At 40.4% G+C, this 22397-nt stretch overlaps 1 protein-coding gene across 2 annotated transcripts in view; it reads right to left on the reverse strand.

Moving 5' to 3' along the window:
* Window positions 1-22397, reverse strand: part of LOC144773785 (protein FAM171A1-like) — a 155042-nt gene that overhangs the window by 95461 nt on the left and 37184 nt on the right. For both annotated transcript variants that reach the window (XM_078658896.1, XM_078658899.1), the window contains exon 2: window positions 3959-4064. In XM_078658896.1, coding sequence (XP_078515022.1) covers window positions 3959-4056 — 98 coding nt within the window. In that variant the 5' untranslated portion in view covers window positions 4057-4064. The remainder of the gene's footprint in view (window positions 1-3958; window positions 4065-22397) is intronic.

Raw genomic sequence — 22397 nt, forward strand, 5'->3', positions numbered from 1 at the left:
CGCATGAGGATCAAGGCAGATGACCACTGCTGGAGATGTGGCTGTGCCCCTGCTACGTTCCTGCACATGGCATGGAGCGGTCCCCAGTTGGCTTCATTCTGGTCTAAGATCTTTACCACAGTACATGATATCATTGGCACGGCGGATGCCCCAGTCCCATTACTTGGACTACTGGGATATGTTAGAGACACACCGGCTGGGAACTGTAAACTACACGCTATGTTAGTACGATTTGCTAAACGCTGGGTAGCCACGCATTGGGGGGGAAAAGGTAGGCCCCTCCATAGAGACTTGGATCCAAGACGTAACCTTCAGCCACACACAACTTACTACCTTTTGGGAGCTGATGCTATCAGCATCCAGGCCAAGGGACATATGGGGGCTGTTTCTGGAGTGGGCACGCACACAACAAAACAAATGGGCGGGTTTCCTAGTGGCATCCGGCGATTTGTAGGTATGCACTCACAAGCCTCACTACAGGTAACACCTCGAACTAGAAGTTGAACTTGCCACATGATAACTATCAGTAATCGAACACCCATATAAGTCCTGTACCGACTGTTAGCTCCTGGTGCGCTGTGGACTAATCTGCAATTTAATGTTTCGTGCTGCACTGTTTTACTATGTATGATATTCATTTCAGAATGTTGTAAGTACTAGGCTATTCCAATGTACAGTTTGGGATCTCGCAATTGTATGAAAAGTGATATTACTATGTGCAACTGGCTAAGTTGTTTGTATGGTTTGTTGTTTTTCGAAATGCCAATAAAGAAAATTACCAAAAATAAAAAAAATAAAAAGAAGAAATCTGGCCTGTTGCACAGCAACACAATAGAATAGCATTTCACCTGCAAGAAGTGGTAGGAAAGGAACTAGAAACATGGTTGAAGCACAACATCATTGAGCTCACTACTGGTCCCACACCTTCGGTTTCACCCATGGTGGTAGTGCCAAAGAAGGATAGTGGAGGTACCGTCTGCATGCATGGATATGCGCCAGACCAACAAAGAAATCAAGAGAGAAAGACATCCGGGTCCGCACATTGTGGACATGATCGTGCAGCTAAATGGAGTCAAAGTCTTCTCCTGCCTTGACCTGAACAAGGGATACTATCAACTTGAATTGTAAGAAACTGTATATATATTACCCCTTTTTCAATTCATGTTGGTTCGTTTTGATGGAAAAGGTTAAGTTTTGGAGTGTCATCTGCCGTTAAAATTTTCAATGATGCCATACATAGAATAATTCAACCTGTTAAGCATGCTTTCAATTACAGTGTTGACATACTGGTATTTGGGGCAACATGGAAGGAGCATGACTCTCAAACAAGTGTGCCAGTTACATAAAATGCAGGTCTCACTTTAAATGCAGAAAAGTGTGAATTTCACAAAACCAAACTCAAGTTCTTTGGGCACATTCTCTGATGGGGAAAAGACTCCAGACCCAGATAAAGTACAAGCAGTCAGCCACCCTACCCCCACAGTAGGTCACCATGCTACACTCATTCTTGGACATGGCCAGCTATTGTTCAAGTGACATTTGTGTCTTTTCCACAGACAGGCCCCAATTGAGAGACCTCACTAAACAAAATGTTCAGTTCCGATGGTCCTTTGAATGCATCCAAGAATTCAAAAGGATAAAGCATGTCATTGAAAATGCCACTGAGGTGGCTCACTTTGATCCTAAATTACATACTGAAATTACTGTGGATGTGAGCCCGGTGTGGCTGGGAGCAATCCTTGCTCAGCATAAGGGACATCTGTATGCTCAAAGACACATTGTGGCGTATGCTTGCCGAAGTCGGACAGACACAGAACATGTCTACTCAGCCAGAGAAGGAGTCTCTGGCTGTAGAGTGGTCCAGCAAGCACTTTTAGATGTTTCTTTACAAAAAGCATTTCACAGTTGTCACAGACCACCAAGCACTGCTCACCATATTCAGAAACCCAAAAGCTAAGATGCCCCCTCACATTGAGAGTTGGAAGTTGCGTTTACATGAGTACGAGTATAAAATTGTGAATAAGCCCGACAAGAACCAAAACCCTGCAGATTACTTCTTACGAGTGCCCTTACATCTGCATGGCTCGGCATTGAAAACAGTTTAAGAGTACATCAACTTCATTGTAAGGTCCAGCACGCCAGCGGCCTTATCCATTGAACAAATTGTCATTGCTACAAATGTCAATAAAGACATACTTGACAAAAATGTCCAGGATGAACTGCCATTAAAGAAGGCATTGTGTTAAGAGGCTCATGGATTTTCATACCTGATAGTCTCAGACAGCAAATCATTGAATTCAGTCATGAAGGACATCATGACATTGTTGCCACCAAAAAAACCCTGAGAGATAGTGTGGGGTTCCCGCACTTGGACCAGAGAGGTTCAAGGAAACTACAGGAGCGCCACTTATGTAACTGCTTTTCCTCTATGGTGACACAGCTTCCACTAACCAGGTCTGATTTTCCGGCACATGCGTGGGCTGCTTGCTAATAGACATCTCATGGTAGTCATTGAAGAGTATTCTTCTTTTTCTCTGGTGTAAGAAACCTCAGCAACAACACATGACAAGTATATTGAGTGGCGTGATGACATCTTTTCAGCATGGGGCATTCCACACACCCTTAAATCTGACAATGATCCACCATTAAATAGCAAGGAGTTTCTAACTGGACTCAATGTCAAGCTTCTAAAACGTACACCCTTGTGGCCCCTAGCGAACAGTGTTGTGGAACGATTTACTGGCACCCTAAAGAGAGTGATCCAATGTGCATTGTTGGAGGAAATTGAGTCGAATCAGACCTTATGTCAAGCCCTATCCTTCAACTCCTCACACCACCAATGGTGAGAGTCCTGCCACCTTGTTGTTTTGTAGAGCAGTAAGACCCAAGCTACCACAGTGGACCACTGAACGAACACAGAGTGCCGACGAGGTTTATGCCCCTGACACAGCTCTAAAATGTCAAATGAAGGCATATGCTGATCAATGTCGGAGAACTCAGGAATTCATCTTCGATGAAGGTTATTGGGTTCTTCAAGCAGAAAACAGATCCTCCATTTGCTGCTGAGCCTTTGAGAGTTGTGACGCACAAGGGACATATGATAATGGTACTATGTCCCAGAAAATCCATCACAAGGGATTCATCACATTTCAGACATCTATCTCGACATCCATCAGACCCTGAGATCCTATATGGGGCTGCCCCGGCTGCTGTGAATCCGAGGTGGGGGGGGGGAAATAGAAACTTGCCTTTCCTGCCGGCTGCCACCATCTTCTCCTCCTGTACCGTGCTCTTCTCCTGCACCGCTCCACTGCTCCGGTTCGGATGACACTACAATTCCCCTGGGTTCAAACTCCCAAACCCCACCCAATCCCATCGCTTCTCCCAGCATGAGAGAACAGCGTGGAGATATCCAAGTGTCCATGTGGGTTTGGCCGGCATGGACGGCCGGCCAAACCCATATGTGCACTTTAAGTGCCTGCCTACCACCACGGCCCCTGCTGTGTGACACTTCTGCCTGGCCCGGTCCCCGACTTGGCATGTTGGAAGTAAAAATAAAATGACAATGAAATAGTTTTATTGTAATTTTATTCTTCTTCTTACCACTGCGTTTTTATCAGTGTTGCAATGCCTGTTCAGGCTACATCTAAACTACCTCATACCACACGATGTGGAAGAACAGTGCGAGCACCTAGATGACTTATTGAAGAAAGAAAATGCTGGTATTGTTTACACTTTTTTATTTAACAAAGGGGTGCAAGGAGATGTAGTGTCTTAGGACTATGAGCTCCAGGACACTGCTGTGCTGGGTGTACTCAATGAGAAAAATACGTAACCATTTTGAGGAGGTGTTAAGTAGTGGTTATTAACGGTTAGGATGTTGTAGGCTGATGAATAAAGATATCACTTAGGAGCTCAGTGTGTGAAGTGTTGATTTTGCATGCTCCGGGCTCCTTACCTGCAGTAGCAGATGAAAAACAGACAGGCCACAAATAGCAGTAGAAGTATCCCAATCAGGATGGCAAGCAGGAATGCGGTGTGATGGGCACTGGCCATGGCTTCACCTGGAACGGAAAAAAACAAATAGGACAATAAGCAACAAGATCAGGAATGGACCTACCTTCAAACTAGGATAAATCCCACCTCTACAGATTAAATAGCAGTTTTATTGTGTAGTGATCCATTTGGCCAGTTTGATCCCAATTTAGATACAAGCAGGCCTCATCGGGATGAACATTCTTCATTTAGGTGACTTAGTAAAGTTATTTAGGTACAATTGTTGACCTAGATCTGAGTGACAAACATTGTCTCTGTTCAATGCTACCAATTTCATCATATTCCTCAGCTCTCTGAGCCATTTTGTGTCCCTGTGCTTTTCTGAAGAATTTAACAATTTCAGGGCCTCCGCAAAACGTTTTATTTTACAAGACATAAGCTTAGGGTTCTGCCCCAGTGCAATCCACCGAATGCGGAACAGAATACATTTTTTTATTCAAGGCATAGAGGAGGGAGAACCTGGTTGCTGTGTCAAATAGTGATTCACAGCCAATGCTGCGTGTCCGCGATAGTGTGAGCAAGCCATTAGGGAGTAAAAGGACTGTATCAGCATATATGGATGCTTTGAAACATAAACCTATGACATTATGAAAGAAAACTAAGAAATATTCAATGGTCACAGACTCGCTTTTAGTGATCAGGACATAGAACATATGAGAATACCAGGTATGAATATGAAAATTCTGGAATTAATTCACAGTTTGGAAATCTGGAGTGAATTAGAGAAGTGGGACAATAAATGGTAAAAAAGAACAACTCCCAGGAGGTAGCTACTAAGAGGTTACCTATATGTACCACGGAGTAGGAGTGATCTTGCTTAATTTACAAATGAATTCCCTAAATTAAGAGAGAGGCTTGTACAGTGGGCCACACCAAGTCATGCTTGTGACTGCAACTGCTGTGAAGTGCTGAGGGCTCCCCAGTTGGATCCATGCTGCCCATACTCGCAGGATTCCATGTCCCCATGATGAAATAACAGCGCATCTCCCAAAAGAGCCAGTGGTGGTTGAGAGAGCTGTAAGGGAACAGTCCGAAATTGCAATTGATCATCCTAATGAGTTTTCTGTTGAGTTGGATGACGAAACTGGTGGAGGAGAGGCTAATTCAGTGATTGTAACAGAGATAGACTTGGACCCTGATGAAGGGCCTGGTGCTAGAGAACTGCGAGGGGTAGCACAGTTACTCTGGACGAGAAAGCTGAAAAGAGATAGAGTGGTTCCGCAAGGATAAAGGGATCTACCAGGTAGCCAAGAGGTTATAGAGGATACAGACTAGAGGGCTGTTAGAGAAGAGACAACACTCAGGAGGTCGAGAGTGCCCTGTTGAAGGTATTCATCTCCTGGACAGACATACTTTCTTGCAAATGACAGGAATGTAGAGGTACTTGTATAGCGCACGACTACCAAGAGGCATCTCGGCGCTTGTACGAATACCGCTGAGGAACCCTCCCTGGTCTTTCCCTGTGAAGTGTCCACTCCTGGGCACCCCCAAGGTGAAGCCAGGCATCCTAGCGTTGCTGGGGCCATTGTGGAGATTAAGCAAGCTATTGCCCAGAGTTGCAGAGTGGGACCTATGATTAGAATAGGCACCGAGGCGAGAATTAACAGGTCCGAGGAAATTGAGCCCAAGACCCGCCGAGGCGGGAACTGAACCCTGGTCCCGGGCCACACTTCTGCATCAGGGTCTGCCGCTCTAATCATTCAGCCACACTTCTCCACGGAATCACTGTGAAAGCTCAATTGAAACTTCAGGAACTTGATCTTCAGTTTGATCTCACCTTTGAAAGTCTTTGTTAACAAGACTGAGTGCCTTGAGGCATCTTATCTTAAAGTTGGCTGTATATCCCTTTTTTGGAGCAAGTGAGTTTCCTATGCTAGTTGATGAATTGAAGAATTTCATAGTGGGACAGATAGTGAGTGAATTAGAACAGTTTATTATTAAAGACATTTCATAGATTTTGTAGAGAAGAAATAAGAGTACTGAGGCTCATGGGAACCAAAGGAGCCTAAGGTTGTCATTTAGAAGAACATGCAATAGGGCTAAGGAAGATCCCTGTGTATGTGTGTATATATATATTACCTACTGGCGGTCGCCAGTAGGTATATATAGTTAGGATTTTTTCTCTATGGGTTTTTTGAAAATTCTATGTCTAATAACTTTGCCGTTTGTGGACGGAATTGGCTGAAATTTTCAGGAAAATGGCACATTTTGTTTCTGAGCAGCCTTTGAAAATTTGGGGGGGGGTTCGTCAAGGGGGGGCCGAGAAAAAAGGGGGGTCCCAAAACGCGTTTTTCCCATGTTAATTTCCATAGGGCGGTTGGCCTCACTTTTAGCCCGAACGGCTGAATGGATTTGCACGAAACTTGGCAAAATTGTAGGGACTGGTAGCCCGATGTGCCTTTTGTAGGTCTCAATATATGTGCTCCAGTGGATTTTGAGAAATTAACGTTTAAAAAAAGATATATATCTGTAAGCGCGGACCAGGCAGCGGTCTGGTTCGCGGACTTTTCGCGCAACGGAGCTTTGTGAAGCGAAGCTGATTGGTTCTCCGGCGTCTGTCAACATTCCAAACAGTCCGTAGCGGCCGCCATCTTGTCTCTCGGTAGGATCGAGAGACAAGAGGAGGCGAAAGCGAAGGGGCAAATGACCATAAGGGGGAATAGTAGATCCTCGCTGACCCCCTAGGTTTGATGTGGAGGTTTTAAAAGGGCCCCGCGGGGCAAAAAAAATAATAATAATAATAATCGAACGGCTGAATGGATTTGCACGAAACTTGGCAAAATTGTAGGGACTGGTAGCCCGATGTGCCTTTGCTAGGTCTCAATATATGTGCTCCAGTGGATTTTGAGAAATTAACGTTCAAAAAAAGATATATATCTGTAACAGCGCTCCGCTTCGCGTACTTTTCGCGTTACGGAGGTTTGCGAAGCTGATTGGTTTTTCGGCGTCTGTAAACATTCCAAACAGTCCGTAGCGGCCGCCATCTTGTCTCTCGGTAGGATCGAGAGACAAGAGGAGGCCAAAGCGAAGGGGCAAATGACCATAAGGGGGCATAGTAGATCGTCCCTGACCCCCTAGGTTTGATGTGGAGGCTTTGAAAGGTTCTCGCAGGGCAAAAAAATATATACCGTTTTTTTAGTTTTTTTGCGTGGAGTGCGCTCGGTTCGCGAACCGGGAAGCGTTCTGGGGAGCGTACTTTCTTGAAAATTAGTGAAAAAAGTTAGAGTACAATAATAATTGTGAGTGATCAGATGTAGGGTAGCTCTGAGAAGAGCTTTTGGGTTTATGGTACATTTAGGTACTTATAAGTAGGTACCAATGCACATTCTTAAATTCAGAGTGAAAACTCTGTTGCCCTCATCTGAGAAGTGAACTCCATCTCCTCTGTAGATATCTTGCATGTAGTAACGCAAGTTATTGTTGTACAGGGAGCCCATTCCATGGTCTCTCATGTAAGCTGAAACAGATTTGTTTACATGCTTCCTCGATTTCTCAATTTGTGGACAAAATTGGTTCGACCACCTCCATTTCTGTCTTTGGCATATATTTGAATATACCAAGGCAGTCTGAGGAAAAAGTGCCATCAATTGCTCAAAGGTGTCCTTTAAAAGCATTTCCAGACCTACCCCAGTCAAAGTGCCCAAATCATTACCTCCACAGTGCACAATTAACAGGTCAGGTTTTGGCAAATGCATAAAGGTTTTCACCAATGGTATCAATTGGTGACATTTTAATCCTCTGTGGCCAAACCACTTAATTTCCACATCTTGTAAATTGAGGTTAGGTAAATTCCTGTTTTCAGCGTACCTTTGAGCCCAATAGATGTAGCTATGTCCAACAATCCAGACAGAAAACATGGCGAGAGAAGGTTCTCCTGCAGTCAGATGAAGTGTGGCAATGAAATGGCAGTTGAAAAAATGAGAGTGTAAAATGAAAAAAACTGAGGAGTTTCTGTGTTAATGAAGCAGTAAGAGTGATTGGTGGATTTTGATTGCTGAAAACAGAAAGTTAGTGTGCATGGATGAGTTCGTTGAAAGATGTATTTTGAGTGGCGAAGAAAAAATCATTAAATGAAAGAATGCTTTGGATATGCAGGTGCACTGAGAGTTCAGAGTTCAATTGCAACATTGTTGTGTGAGAGGTCTTGCAAGAGGTGGTTGCTATGCAGAAAAAGCAGAGAGGGGGCAGAGGGGGGAAGGGTTTTGCTTTGAAAAAAAGTGAGGGAAGAGTTTTGATTGGGTGACATGAGAGATCTGTGTGAGGAATTACAGCATTTCTGTGCTTTTGATAGCTGCAGACTCTGGAGTGCATACCTTTTGCTCTGCTGAAGACAAATTGGTGTGTTTCTGAGACTGTTTTGAAACTCAAAGTATTTGCTAAGGTGAGAAAAAATTTCTTTAATTTAGATAGAAAATAGTGTGCTTTAAGGAGAAAATTATGAAGAAAGTTGTGTTTTTCAAATGTTGCTTTGTCTCAAGTGTTTCACAAATAGATTTTGTTTGTTTGAGAAATTGTAATTGGAGAAAATGTGAAGTATTAGTACTGACAGGGCTTTTATGTGCATAGGAGCTGTGGAGTGTTTTCAAATTATGACTTGTAAATCGTTTTTGAGAAAAAGCAATGGTTTTAATATTGATGAGAAGGACATAATGGTGTCTGCTTCTTTATAAGGTAATTGAGAGTCTTTCCCATTTCAATGTAAGAAGTTTGTCTGTGGAGCAAATTGCTTGTAAATATGCTCCCACCTGTGCATGGCAAATTTAGATTTTGAATGTTTCCGTTACATAGGCATGTTAAAGGTGACTGAAACATGCTGCAAAGGCAATCAAAAAATGCTTTTATGTGTCTTAAGGACATTTTAAGTCATTTCCCCATGTGCAGTGTTTTCAAATTATGAGTTGAAAATCGTTTTTGAGGTAAAGGAATGTTTTCAAAATTTATGTGCGCCATATGACCCCAAATTTTTTTTTCAGGGGTGCAGCAGGGTGTTCTTGAGATACCCCTGCACCGTCGGAAAAATTCGTAATTTGCGATGAGGTAATTGCTAATCGCAAATTGCACCTTCATTCCTATGGGCCTCCTGCTGCATGGAAATGAATGGGTAATCTTGCTGAAATGCAAAGTCGAATCTGTATTTAAAAGGGTCTGCACCTCTGTACGGGTGTTCGCTATGTGAAGCACGAAAGTTTCACGGGCCGAACTCAAGGCCACCTCTCTCTGAGACAAAAGAGCTCTTATTCTTGCCATGCTGTTGAAATGTGCTCCCAAGGTTGGTATTTGTGGCCAGATTGAAAACTCCCTATGTTCATGTGTGGGAGGAAATAGAACATTTCTGCAGCAAATAACCCGTTCATTTACTGTTACGATAAAATGAATACTTTTAATTAACCCAGAACAATCTTCATTATTGAGCATCAAATAACTACCATTTTCCAAGAACTTGAACGTGGGGATGATAGCAGGAACTGGCGTGCCTTGCAACACGCAAGCCATATTTGGTCGGTGTTTGTTGCATGAACCGTGTAACTGTCTGTGCCTACACATTAGTGAATGATCTGGCGTCTCAGTGCATTCCTCTCCATTCAGATAAAGTTCTTGATCATCTTTGAAAATCTGTATGTGTATGGAAGCGACCAGACTTGATGAAGAAAACCACTACCTAAAGGTTAATAACGACCTATTGGTATATATTTCATACAATTTGAAAACTTATATAAAGCAAAAGGCAGCGTTATTAAACCGTGGATAAGGCACGTTGCCAAAGCAGTCAACCTTTTGGATTTATACTGGAAATGTTAAAGGAAGAATTACGGAGTAGGGCCTGTAAATCTTTAATAGACAACGAGTAAAATTACTCCAACCATCGTATTCCTCTAACTCCGGGATAGTAGGGGTGTTTAATTTTTTAGAAGTAGCCAATCCAAAGCATTTGGTCTGGGAAATTGTTTCATTCACAAACAACATATGTTTTGGGATGAGACATGCACGGTGGAAAGCCTCAGTGCCTTGTACCTGCCAGGTTCGTGAACCCCAAACTGATGTAGATCCTGGATATTTTTACTCTGTATTACGTTAGCATGGTCTCATTACTGGTTTAAACGCCATTTTTCCTTTTTTGTAACTTCTGCACACGACACTTAGTTGTTGCTTTAGCTTTCAGCCTACCTGCGTCAAGATCTATGCCTGCTTCAAGCAGGCGCAGGGTTTTGATGTAGCTTTGTCCTATCTGATTGTAAATGCGGCACACCGTGGGTGGCAGAGCAGCGGTGCACGTTAACTGGTGCATCCCTGGGGATGTGCTAGTTAATATAAATCTGCCCCTTTACATTTAATTATGTGCAGGGGACACAGAGTAGGTGAGGTTTATCCAAGGTTAAGAAGAGATGAGTCCTGTTCAGTGAAAAATTGGAGATAGGCTTCAGTATATTATATACTTAAGTAGTGTGTTAAGTTTTTGATGACTGTTATTAATTTACTGTTGGGTAATAGTGGTTAATAACATTTTTTATTATATTTTACCACAGATTCAACTGCACATTATTTCAAGATTTTAGGATGCCTAGCAAAGAAAGAGTAAGAAAGGCTGGAAAACGTCAAAGACAGCAGGAGCATGGAATATTGCAGCAGTCCTCTAACAAAAAGATTTGTCAAGTCACCAAGAAAGCACCGGGTAAGAGTCGAAAAACAGTCATAAGAAATATGTGTAGTAAAAAAAATATTACTACAGAAAATGTTTCACTCCAGAAAAGGAGACCGAATTCAAATGGTAAGGAAAGGCCAATGAGAAATGTTACTGCTAGAGTAAGAGATAACTCTATGCATGAAAGTAGAAGGAAACAACAGTTTAGGGATATTCGTAAACGAATGTTCCGCAACAGGATAATTGGGAATTTGTTAAAAAATATTAAGAAAGGTCAGCAGAAAGTGGTTTTTTATAAGAGAAAAAAAATAGTTGAGAAAGTTATTGATCAGGCATTTGAAATTAAACGTAAGTTATTTATTTTGACAATCAATAGAATTAGGAAGCTAAACAAGGTAATTTATGATTTCAAAAGAAATAGTAGATGGAAGAGAATAGTTAATCGTAGTAATTTTTGTGAAGTTTTTTCTGGAGAATGGATGCATAGTTCAAGCTCTGAGGCATTTTTTAATGAGGAGAGTTATTTCCAGGATAATGATTTGGTGCATGCAGTTGACACCAGTGGTCGAGCTTATGAAGTGAAAGATGGTTGTCCAGTTGAAAAAGAAAAACTTGTGAGAACAGAGATAGAAGAGGTGTTAGGTAATGAGGTTTTAGGGAGACGTCCTAAGGGTCCTGTGTACACCTGGAAGTGTAGTAGTATTTGCAGTGTACGACAGGATTCCATCAATTTGCTTTGTGATTTTATACGGTCATTTAGTAAGAAAAGTTTGAAGCAGAAAATGAAGTTGTTGCAAGAATTAGATCCTTGCAGAGTGAGAGAAGTGATAGGTTTGCATGGTCATTCACTGGCTTGTCTTTCCAGGAGAGTATGCCAGAGTGTTTTTCATCATTTCAGGATGCTAGCAGTGCATCATAATAAAGTGAGGAAATTAGTTAGAATGTTGTATTATGCTAAGAGTCCAGCAATTATGCTAAAACAATTATGCGCTGCTCTTTTGCATGGTTCTGAAATAGATGTGAAGAATATATGTGAAGAAATTGAGTTTTGTTACTTTGGAAGTAAAGAGGAGAATGTTGAAATTGACCAAGAAGAAGAGAGTAATGTGGAAGATAGTGTACAGGTTTCCAGTACAGATAATTTCCAGAGGGAAATTGCGACGTTTGAGGTGAAATCAAGTGAGAGGCCAAATTTCACTTGTGTGTGTTGTCGACGCACTTATTATAAGAATCAGACTAAGTTAGTGGATTTATATGGAAAAAGTGAAAGGGAAAATAATAGTGAATGGAAGGATTTTACAACATACTTGATGGTAGAAAATTGTTTTGATTTGGGATTGGATCAACGTGTGTGTACTTATTGTTGTAACAAATTAAATCAAAACCAGATGCCTGCTAGAGCAGTTCATAATAATCTGGAATTGGTTGAAATTCCTTCTGAATTGAAGGATTTAAATACTTATGAATCTATTTTGATTCAAAGTATCCATCCCTTTCAGGCTATTGTAAGAATGGAGCCAAAGACAGGGAAATTGCCTCCATCAGATTTACAGAGAGGATTAAAGGGAAGAGTTGTTTATTTGCCTCTAGATTTGAAGAAAAACATTAACACAATTGGAGTAGAAAAAGTGGAAGAGGAACCTCTGGTTATCTTAGTTAATGGGGTTCCGACAAAGAATAAGAAAATATGGCAAGATTTAGTAGATGTTAGGAAAGTCAAAAGGGCAACATTGTATTTGAAAAAATATAATAAATACTATAAAAATGTATATGTTGCAGAAGAGGAAGTAAGTGAGGAAGAGGATAGCGATTTGTGTGCTGGTCAAATTGAGAAAGTAGAACCCTGTACTAGTGAAGAAATATATGAACATTATAGTGTTCATCCTTTGCATTCCAAGGAAGTCATGGGGAATGCTATTGAGTTGTTTCAAATGAAACAAGCGAAAGGGAGTCCCATTAGTGTTTGGGAGGAAAGTTTGGAAGCTCGGTGTTTCCCACAGCTTTTTCCAACAGGTCAGGGAGGAAGATATGATGAGCGACCTCATCAAATTCCTGCTTCTGAATACCGGACTTTGCGATTGTATGCAGGAGATCCTAGGTTTCGACAATGCATTCCTTATTTGTTTCATCTCCTGTTTGAAAGCGATCTGTCTGGACTGTCATATGCAGTGAACCACATCTTGAAAAGTGGTATACACATGCAAAACATCTCGGCAAGTGACTTTATGGATAAAGTCAATGTCCAAGACAGTATTTTGGATTCTCACCTGATTAATCTCATGGCGTGTCAGCGTGGTACTAATGAGTACTGGTACCGTCGTCATGGTGATTTAAAATGTATGCTGAGGAACTTAGGAACTCCCACATGGTTCCTCACTTTGAGCTGTGCTGAGTATGGCTGGGAAGACTTACTTGAATTTCTACGAGAGGCAAATGCTAACGTAGAAAACATCGAATTCAAGACACCCGGAGAACTGTGCTCTTTGGATCCAGTCAATGTATGTAGGTACTTCAATCATAGATTTGAAGGTATGATGTCTTTCATCATGAATAAGAAGAATCCACCTCTTGGAGAGGTGTTGGATTTCTTCTGGAGGAAGGAGTACCAAGCAAGAGGTGCTCCTCATATACATATGTTGCTGTGGATCAAGGATGCACCTAAATTTGGAACGGATGCAGACGACTCAGTGATGAGTTTCATAGAACAGTATTCTACGTGTGCTGTTCCAAACGCAAAGGAGAAAAAAAGCCTAAGAGAAAAAGTTCTACGTTTCCAAAGCCATCGATGTGGAAAGTACTGTCGTCGTAAATTCCGGAACAAAGACAAGTTCTACACCAAATGTCGTTTCGGCTTTCCACGATCGGTGATTTCTAAAGGAAGAGTGAACAGTTTGATGTCTTCGCTGCGACATAATGTGATGAAGAAATCACCTAAAAACACATACAATTTGAAGAGGAACGAAGAGTCTAAGTACATCAACGACTACAACCCGGTGATTTTGTCCATGTGGAATGCTAACATGGATATACAGTTTGTGGCTGATAACTGTATGGCTGTGGCTAGGTATGTGACATCTTACATCACCAAAAAAGAGAAGACAGAATTGAAGGATATGTGGGAGGACATTTCCCATGAAAAGAGCCTCAGCAAGAAGTTGTACAGTTTCAGTCTGAAGATGTTGTCGCATCGAGAAATCGGAGCTTACGAATGTTCTGACCGGTTGTCTTCAGCAAGTCTCTATGCCAAGTCCAGGAGTATCGTTTGGGCGAGTGTTGGTCTTGCTGCAACGCGTAATCGAGTTCTGAAACCTGTGCGGGAAATTGAGTATTTGGCGGAAAAGGAGCCAAACAGTACCGACATTTTGAAGAGCAACATGTTGGATACATATTATCCAAATCGAAGCAGTCACCTCGAGAATGTTTGTCTGTATGAGGTTCTGCAAAATTACATATTCAAGAGGAACATCAAAGAAGATACTGAGAAAGGAGTGTATGCTGTAATAGGAAGTGAGGGATGTCTGGTCAAGCAAAGAAAATGCCACTTGATAAACCATCGAAAATTGAGTGGCGAATCTCCTGAAAAAAAGGAGTTTTTCTATTTAGCACTTTTGCAACTTTTTAAGCCTTGGCGTGCAGAAGAGGAACTGCTTGGAGATTTCCTCTGTTACGAAGACTCTTTCAATGCTGCCAAGGAGACCATAGAATGTCCTGCTTTTCCCAAATATGTAGAAATGTTGAATGTGGAAATTGAGCAGGAAGCAACGATTGCAGCCGAGATTGCCAGAGACAGTTCTCAGGACAGTCAGAGTTCTGCTTCATTGAGTCAGGATCCACTAGGAGGACCTCTTATCGAAAATGAAGCTGCCACTGCTATGAATGAAGTGGAAAGAGCCATGGCACATGCTCAGGAGGATGCGGTTAACTTAGAAGAGTTGGAAAGACAACTCAACGTTGAGCAGAGGAAAATATATGACGAACTTACCATGCAAATTGATCATGGATTAAGTCATGATAAGAAAGAGTGCTCATGTACGTCGTTGAAGCCTGTCCGACTGTACGTGAGTGGAGAAGCGGGAACTGGAAAAAGTTTCCTTATTAAAGCAATTTCATGTTATTTGCAGGAAAGGACAGAGTCATCGCTGTCTTGTGTTGTCACCGCTCCAACTGGACTGGCAGCACATAACATTAAAGGGATTACTTTACATCGTTTACTGATGCTGCCAGTGGAGCATGACAACAAATTAGAATATCACAAGCTATCTGGAGATGCTTGTTTTGAAGTTTCAAGAGTCTTGAGGAAAATGAAACTTCTTATCATTGACGAAGTAAGCATGGTTTCCAATGTTATGCTTGCCTTTGTGCATTTGAGAATGCAAGAAGTTCTCAAAACAGAGTATGATGTGTTATTTGGTGGCAAACACATCATTGTTTTTGGAGATCTTCTGCAGCTGACACCAGTGAAAGGGCAACCTGTGTTCAAAATGCTCACGCATGAAGATACCAGGAAGTGCTTAGGGAGTATTGGCAACGTCAATATATGGTTAAACTTCAATTATGCTGAACTGCATGAAAATATGCGTCAGGCAAAGGATGAAGTTTACAAGACTATTCTACAAGATGTTAGAATTGGAAAAGTGACCGAGCATGGGAAAGAAGCTTTACATGCACGATTACTGACAAATTTATATCCAGACGAAGATGTTGTGCCTGAGAATATTTTTCAGAAAGTTACTGAGAAAAAATCTGGAATATGTTTGATGCCAACTCTTGCAGAATGTGCCAAATTCAACAACAAAATGTTGCATTTAGAAAAGCAAGAGATTGTGAAATTGGAAGCTATTGACAGAGTAGAGCATATGGGATCAACAATTATTTTGTCTGAGAATCTGAAATCAAAATTGGATTCATTAGAGAAGAGTATATCTAAAACTGCGGGTTTTGAAAAGACTCTGAATGTGTGCTTGAACTGCCGTATAATTTTAAGAAGGAATTTACATGTTGAAAGAGGTCTGGTAAATGGATCAATGGGTAATGTTGTTGATTTTGTGAAATACAGAAATAGAGATGGAATTGAATTTTTAAAAATTAAATTTGATGGCATTGAGGAAGTACAGCTAATTGCTCGTTGTTCTGCTAGATTTTTGCTTGTAAAAGACATATGTTCGTCGTAAGCAGTTTCCTGTTTGCTTGGCATATGCGGTGACAATCCATAAATCGCAAGGTTTAAGTGTAGACTGTGCATTGGTGAATATTGGCAGTTCTGTGTTCAAGGAGGGTATGGCATATGTGGCATTGTCACGAGTTAGGACTTTATCGGGATTGTACTTGATTGAGTGTGATGTCACAAACATTTGTGCGGATCTAGATTGTGTTAAGGAATACAATAGGTTGAGAAGAGAGTATGCGCCACATTTGCCTCAGTATCCTTTGTTTGAGAAACGTGTGGTAGGCCGGAAACGAAGAAATGTGACCAATACTGGGGAGGTTGTAGCAAAAAGACGAAAAGTTGATGAACCTGAAATTATAAGCAGAAACAAAAAGGATTCTGTTGAAGATGTTGTTGGTTTTCAATTTGAAAACAGTTCTGGTGTCAACTGCTATGCTAATGTAGTGGTAAATGTTGTCTTTTCTCTAGAAACTTTAAAAGAACAGATTGTGGTCAATTCGGATCAAAGATTTTGCAGTTTGTTAAATTCTGTGTTAGAGAAATGTAGCACTGATAGAACAAACATAGAAAGTGTGTCTGAAATTCGAAATCTGTTAGACAGATGTTCAGGCCAAACACAATTCTCTCAAAATAGTCAGCAAGATTGTCAGGAGTTTTTAATGTATATGCTTGATGTATTGCATGATGAAGGTGTAGATGTAGATCACCTGTTTGGGCTTTCTTATCAATGGCAGCATGACTGCGAGAACTGTAGGGTATCAGCTACTACTAGTGTAGACTCAGAAAGATTTATATATTTAACTTTGCCAGACAGTAAATCAGTCTCTTTTAATAAGCTAGTAAAAGCAGCTGATCACAACATGGAGTGTAGCCAATGTAAATCTGAAATGATGTCCACTTTATTTATACGAACATATGGCCAGTATGTCATTTTAATGTTCCAACGATGTAGGCCTGATGGAACAAAATTGACAACTTTAATTAAAAATTTTGTGGCTTCACAGTTGTCAATATCAGGAAGGACTTTTGTAACTGTAGCAATTATATATCATGATGGTCCTTCAATAACATCAGGACATTATACAGCTTATTTAAAGTGTAGAAATGGCTGGTCATTCTGCAATGATTCTGTTTTAATTTAAAAAAAAAAAATTGCCATATGACCTTAAAAACTCTTACCTGGTGTTTTTAAAACCAAAATTTTAGGGAAAGAATCTCGGGATGTGCTCTGAGGAATTTCAAGAAGTTCTCATGGCTCCTACACTATTTGGCCTTGAGGATAAGTGTAGTACAGAGACATAACTTTTTACCATAACACTGGACGTTATTGAGAAATACGTGCACTTTGAATGAGTTCAGAAAAACTATTTCTTTTTATAAGCTAATTGAAGCAGTGAATCAAAACATGGAGTAGAGGGAATGTAAGTCTGCAATGCTGTTTACTGTTTTACATTGCTTTGTGATTAAAAGTGATGTAGAGAATTAAATAATTGTACTAGTCATAAAGGTAGTGTAAGTCTGCTTCATAGTAAGCAGTATCAGTGTGATAGGAAATGTAGAACATGATTGAGCAAGAAGGGGAAGATATTACTAGTCCAGGATTGTGTAAATGATCTTCAACATTTTAATTCTGAAAGTTGCGGAAATGCGAAAAGACGGGATTGGCTTACAAGAAATCCAAGAGTTATACATGGCTCTGACACGATTTGGCCTTGTGGAATCGTGTGGTAGAGAGCGAGAAGTCATTTATTGTATGTAACATGTTTTTGAAAACGATGGAGGTTTTCTTTCAGAAAGTGGCGGGTTGAAAGTAATAACAGCACAACAGAGTGTAAGCTGTTCATAGGACATCCTTGGCCGTCATGGAAAGTAAGTTAACTTTAAGGAGTTCTGAATTCTGATTTGTAATGTATGGGTTTTTTAAACACAATCATTTTGATTGTGTTTTTTTTTCCCCGCTGTTATATGATGAATACCTTCAAGTCACTGTTTTAGTGAAATTTGATACATTCTGAGAACAGCAAAAATAAACCATTTAACATGTATAATTAATTCTGTTCTGTTTGCATTTATGATGTACATGTAGAACTGTGTAGGAGGCATGGAGAAGGTGAGGCTTCTGTCAGTGTCAAAGTTGTTGCATACAGTGCTCATATTCTACGTAGTCTTTTATATTTCATTACTTTCACTGTTTCTGACAGATCTAAAAAATTTTTTTTTAAAAGAACAGTAAGTATAAGGGAAGGAAACAGACAGTTATGTTAAAAGAAACACAGCTATAGGGAATAAACTAGGGATACTGTTACCCGCAATCCTCTGCTGATGATGTCACTGAGCATGTCATGAATGATGTAATATGTGACATCATCAGCAGTGGATTACGGGTAATAGTATCTCTAGTTTACTCCCCTATAGCTGTCTTTCTTTTAACATAACTGTCTGTTTCCTTCCCTTATACTTACTGTTCTTTTTTATAAAAAAAATTTTTTGGTTCGCTTCCGGTTCGCGTACCGGGGAGCGAACTGGGAAGCGAACTAAGAGAAATAGAGGTTGGCACAGTTGCAAATATTGTACCAATTTTTTTATAACGGGGAGGTAGTTCTGAAAAGAACTTTTTTTTAAATTGTTTTTGTTGTTTTATATTTTTTTTATTATTTTTCTGAACATTTTTTTACTTTTTTTGAATTTTTCTGAACAGTTTTATATTTTTTTTGTTTTTTTTTCGGAGGGGGCAACGAAAACGATTCATTGTAAAGGGCTCAACAGGAGGAAGAAAACAAAAAAAAGAATTTATTGTTTGGGGAGTTTCGGACAAACATGAGCATGATTGTTAATAGCTCTGTTGATCAGAGTGATGCTACTTTCTGCGTAGCAAATGATTCCACTGCAATGTACGCAGACTTGTTTTACTTCACGAAATCTCGTTTGTATATTTGGCACCATCTCCCTGCCCTCTGGTCCCGTTACTTCCGGTACAACAGATCTTCTGGCCATAATAGGGAGATTATCTAGGTCGTCCTGTTCCTCTTCTTCCTCTTCTTGCTGAATTATAACTTTAGCAGGTGGTCCACTCTTCCTTGGATGTGGTGGAGGTGGTGGGGAAGCACCAGCTGAAGCTAGTAAAGAAGCCATTGCTCACTGGTAACAAAGGGTCTTTCTCTCACAATGATGAAAGTCAGAGTGAGGAAAGAAGGAGGGATTTTCACCATTTGGGAAAAAAAATAGTTCTCAACCAATGAAAAGTGTTCATTTTAGATCATATGACCTAGTCTTACATCATTAGGAAACCGAAAGTGAAATGAACCAATGAAAAGTGTTATTACCAAGTCACATGACCTGCTGTGTTTACGTTACGCGCTTTGCAGGGCCTCCCGGTTTGCTTCCAGAAACCTGTGCTTTGCGACTCGGTAAGCGTACGAGTTCGCTAACGTAGCACGTCATATGACGTATCACGCGACAACGCGAAACGTCATGCGGACGGGAGGCGTCACGATGTTGTTTTCTAACGCGGCAGTTGCGGTAAAGAAACGTTTACCGGCTCGCGGTCTATTTCGCGGCATCAAGGTCAGCTAACGGGAAGCTTCCCGATTCGCGAAGCGGGAACGAAGAAAAAAAAATATTTTAAAAAAAAAATTATTCATAAACATATAAAATATATTTTTGGATTTAAAGAAGAATACATTTGACAGCTACAGATATTAGCTGTTAAAAAACCAATGAAATTCACAGAAAAAACCATAGGTTATAGACCATATATAGTTAGGAATTAGCATTTACAAAACCTTGAAAATTCACTGAAAAAACCATAGGTTATAGACCATATATAGTTAGGAATTAGCATTTAAAAAACCTTATTTTACTCACACAAAACCATTGAAATTCCATATATAGTTAGTTGCACTAAATATATATCGCGCACCCGTAATCCACTGCTGATGATGTCACATATTACATCATTCATGACATGGTCAGTGACATCACTGATGACATCACTGATGACATCTCAAATGACATCACTGATGATATCTCATTTGACATCAATGGTCACATCAATGATGATATCATTAATGTGACAATACAATGCATCTCCTCACACTTTAATATAACCTCTGTTACACCCAGTGTTAAATACAGAGTATAATTTTTGAAACCATTGACACACCAATACTAGTTACTACATACCCACTCACTGATTCCTACGTCTACACACACATTCACTCATTCACCCATACAATCATTCATACATACAATCACTCATCTTTACAACACTATCATATGCACTCATACACCTATACAGACACTCACACTCTGCCACTCATCCATGGAGTTACTCACACACCTAGTCAGTCCTGTAAAGAATCAATCACAGTTCCATTTTCTAATCTACACAGTTAAACATAGAGTACCTTACATTTTAAAACATATACTAACACATACTTACTCTCTTATAGAATCACTGATACAAGTACACATTGATCTGCACAGAGTCACACACCTCCCAGCCAGTCATACACACACTCAGTCTCCCATACAAATACTTGTGCAACCAATCAATAACCCATATAGCTACTTATATAGCTACTGATCAACACATGCAGCAGCTTGCACAACAACAGACATGCTGATGCACACTTTCAGACAGTTTAGTCACTAACCCGTGCATTTAGTAAGACGCATTTAATCACTCACTCATACAGTCAATCACGCACCTACTAAAACCTTCATTGAGACACTTATACATCCACTCATTCTTCAATATGTAAAACATATTTAAACTTTACAGAAACACATAATCACTGGATGTTGTCATCAGTGATGTCATTTGAGATGTCATCAGTGATGTCATCAGTGATGTCACTGACCATGTCATGAATGATGTAATATGTGACATCATCAGCAGTGGATTACGGGTGCGCGATATATAGTTAGTGCAACTAACTATATATGGAATTTCAATGGTTTTGTGTGAGTAAAATAAGGTTTTTTAAATGCTAATTCCTAACTATATATGGTCTATAACCTATGGTTTTTTCAGTGAATATATATATATATATATATATATATATATATATATATATATATATATATATATATATATATATATATATATATATATATATATATATATATATATATATATATATATATATATATATATATATATTACCTACTGGCGGTCGCCAGTAGGTATATATAGTTAGGATTTTTTCTCTATGGGATTTTTGAAGATTCTATGTCTAATAACTTTGGCGTTTGTGGACGGAATTGGCTGAAATTTTCAGGAAAATGGCACATTTTGTTTCTGAGCAGCCCTTGAAAATTTGGGGGGGGTTCGTCAAGGGGGGGCCGAGAAAAAAGGGGGGTCCCAAAACGTGTTTTTAACATTGAGTTTTCCATAGGGCGGTTGGCCTCACTTTTAGCCCGAACGGCTGAATGGATTTGCACGAAACTTGGCAAAATTGTAGGGACTGGTAGCCCGATGTGCCTTTGCTAGGTCTCAATATATGTGCTTCAGTGGATTTTGAGAAATTAACGTTAAAAAAAAGATATATATCTGTAACAGCGGACCGGGCAGCGCTCCGGTTCGCGGACTTTTCGCGGTACGGAGCTTTGTGAAGCGAAGCTGATTGGTTCTCCGGCGTCTGTGAACATTCTAAACAGTCCGTAGCGGCCGCCATCTTGTCTCTCGGGAGGATCGAGAGACAAGAGGAGGCCAAAGCGAAGGGGCAAATGACCATAAGGGGGCATTGTAGATCCTCGCTGACCCCCTAGGTTTGATGTGGAGGTTTTAAAAGGGCCCCGCGGGGCAAAAAATAAAATAAAATAATAATCGAACGGCTGAATGGATTTGCACGAAACTTGGTAAAATATTAGGGACTGGTAGCCCGATGTGCCTTTGCTAGGTCTCAATATATGTGCTCCAGTGGATTTTGAGAAATTAACGTTCAAAAAAAGATATATATCTGTAACAGCGCTCCGCTTCGCGTAACGGAGGTTTGCGAAGCTGATTGGTTCTCCGGCGTCTGTAAACATTGCAAACAGTCCGTAGCGGCCACCATCTTGTCTCTCGGTAGGATCGAGAGACAAGAGGAGGCCAAAGCGAAGGGGCAAATGACCATAAGGGGGCATAGTAGATCCTCCTTGACCTCTTAGGTTTGATGTGGAGGTTTTAAAAGGGCCCCGCGGGGCAAAAAAAAAAATAATAATAATAATAAAACGGCTGAATGGATTTGCACGAAACTTGGCAAAATTGTAGGGACTGGTAGCTCAATGTGCCTTTGCTAGGTCTCAATATATGTGCTTCAGTGGATTTTGAGAAATTAACGTTCAAAAACAAGATATATATCTGTAACAGCGCTCCGCGGAGATAAAATTATATCTGTATTACCTAGCTGTTGCTAACACCAGTTAGCGACGGCTAGTAGGAGATAGCGACCATCTTGGGCCCCACTTTGCATGTGAGTGATATTTATCACTAATGACATGCAAAGTGGGCATGCCAAGATGTTAGCGACTGGAAACAGTCGCTAACAT

The sequence above is a fragment of the Lissotriton helveticus genome, chromosome 1_1, assembly GCF_964261635.1.
Source record: "Lissotriton helveticus chromosome 1_1, aLisHel1.1, whole genome shotgun sequence".
Classification (NCBI taxonomy): Eukaryota; Metazoa; Chordata; class Amphibia; order Caudata; family Salamandridae; genus Lissotriton; species Lissotriton helveticus.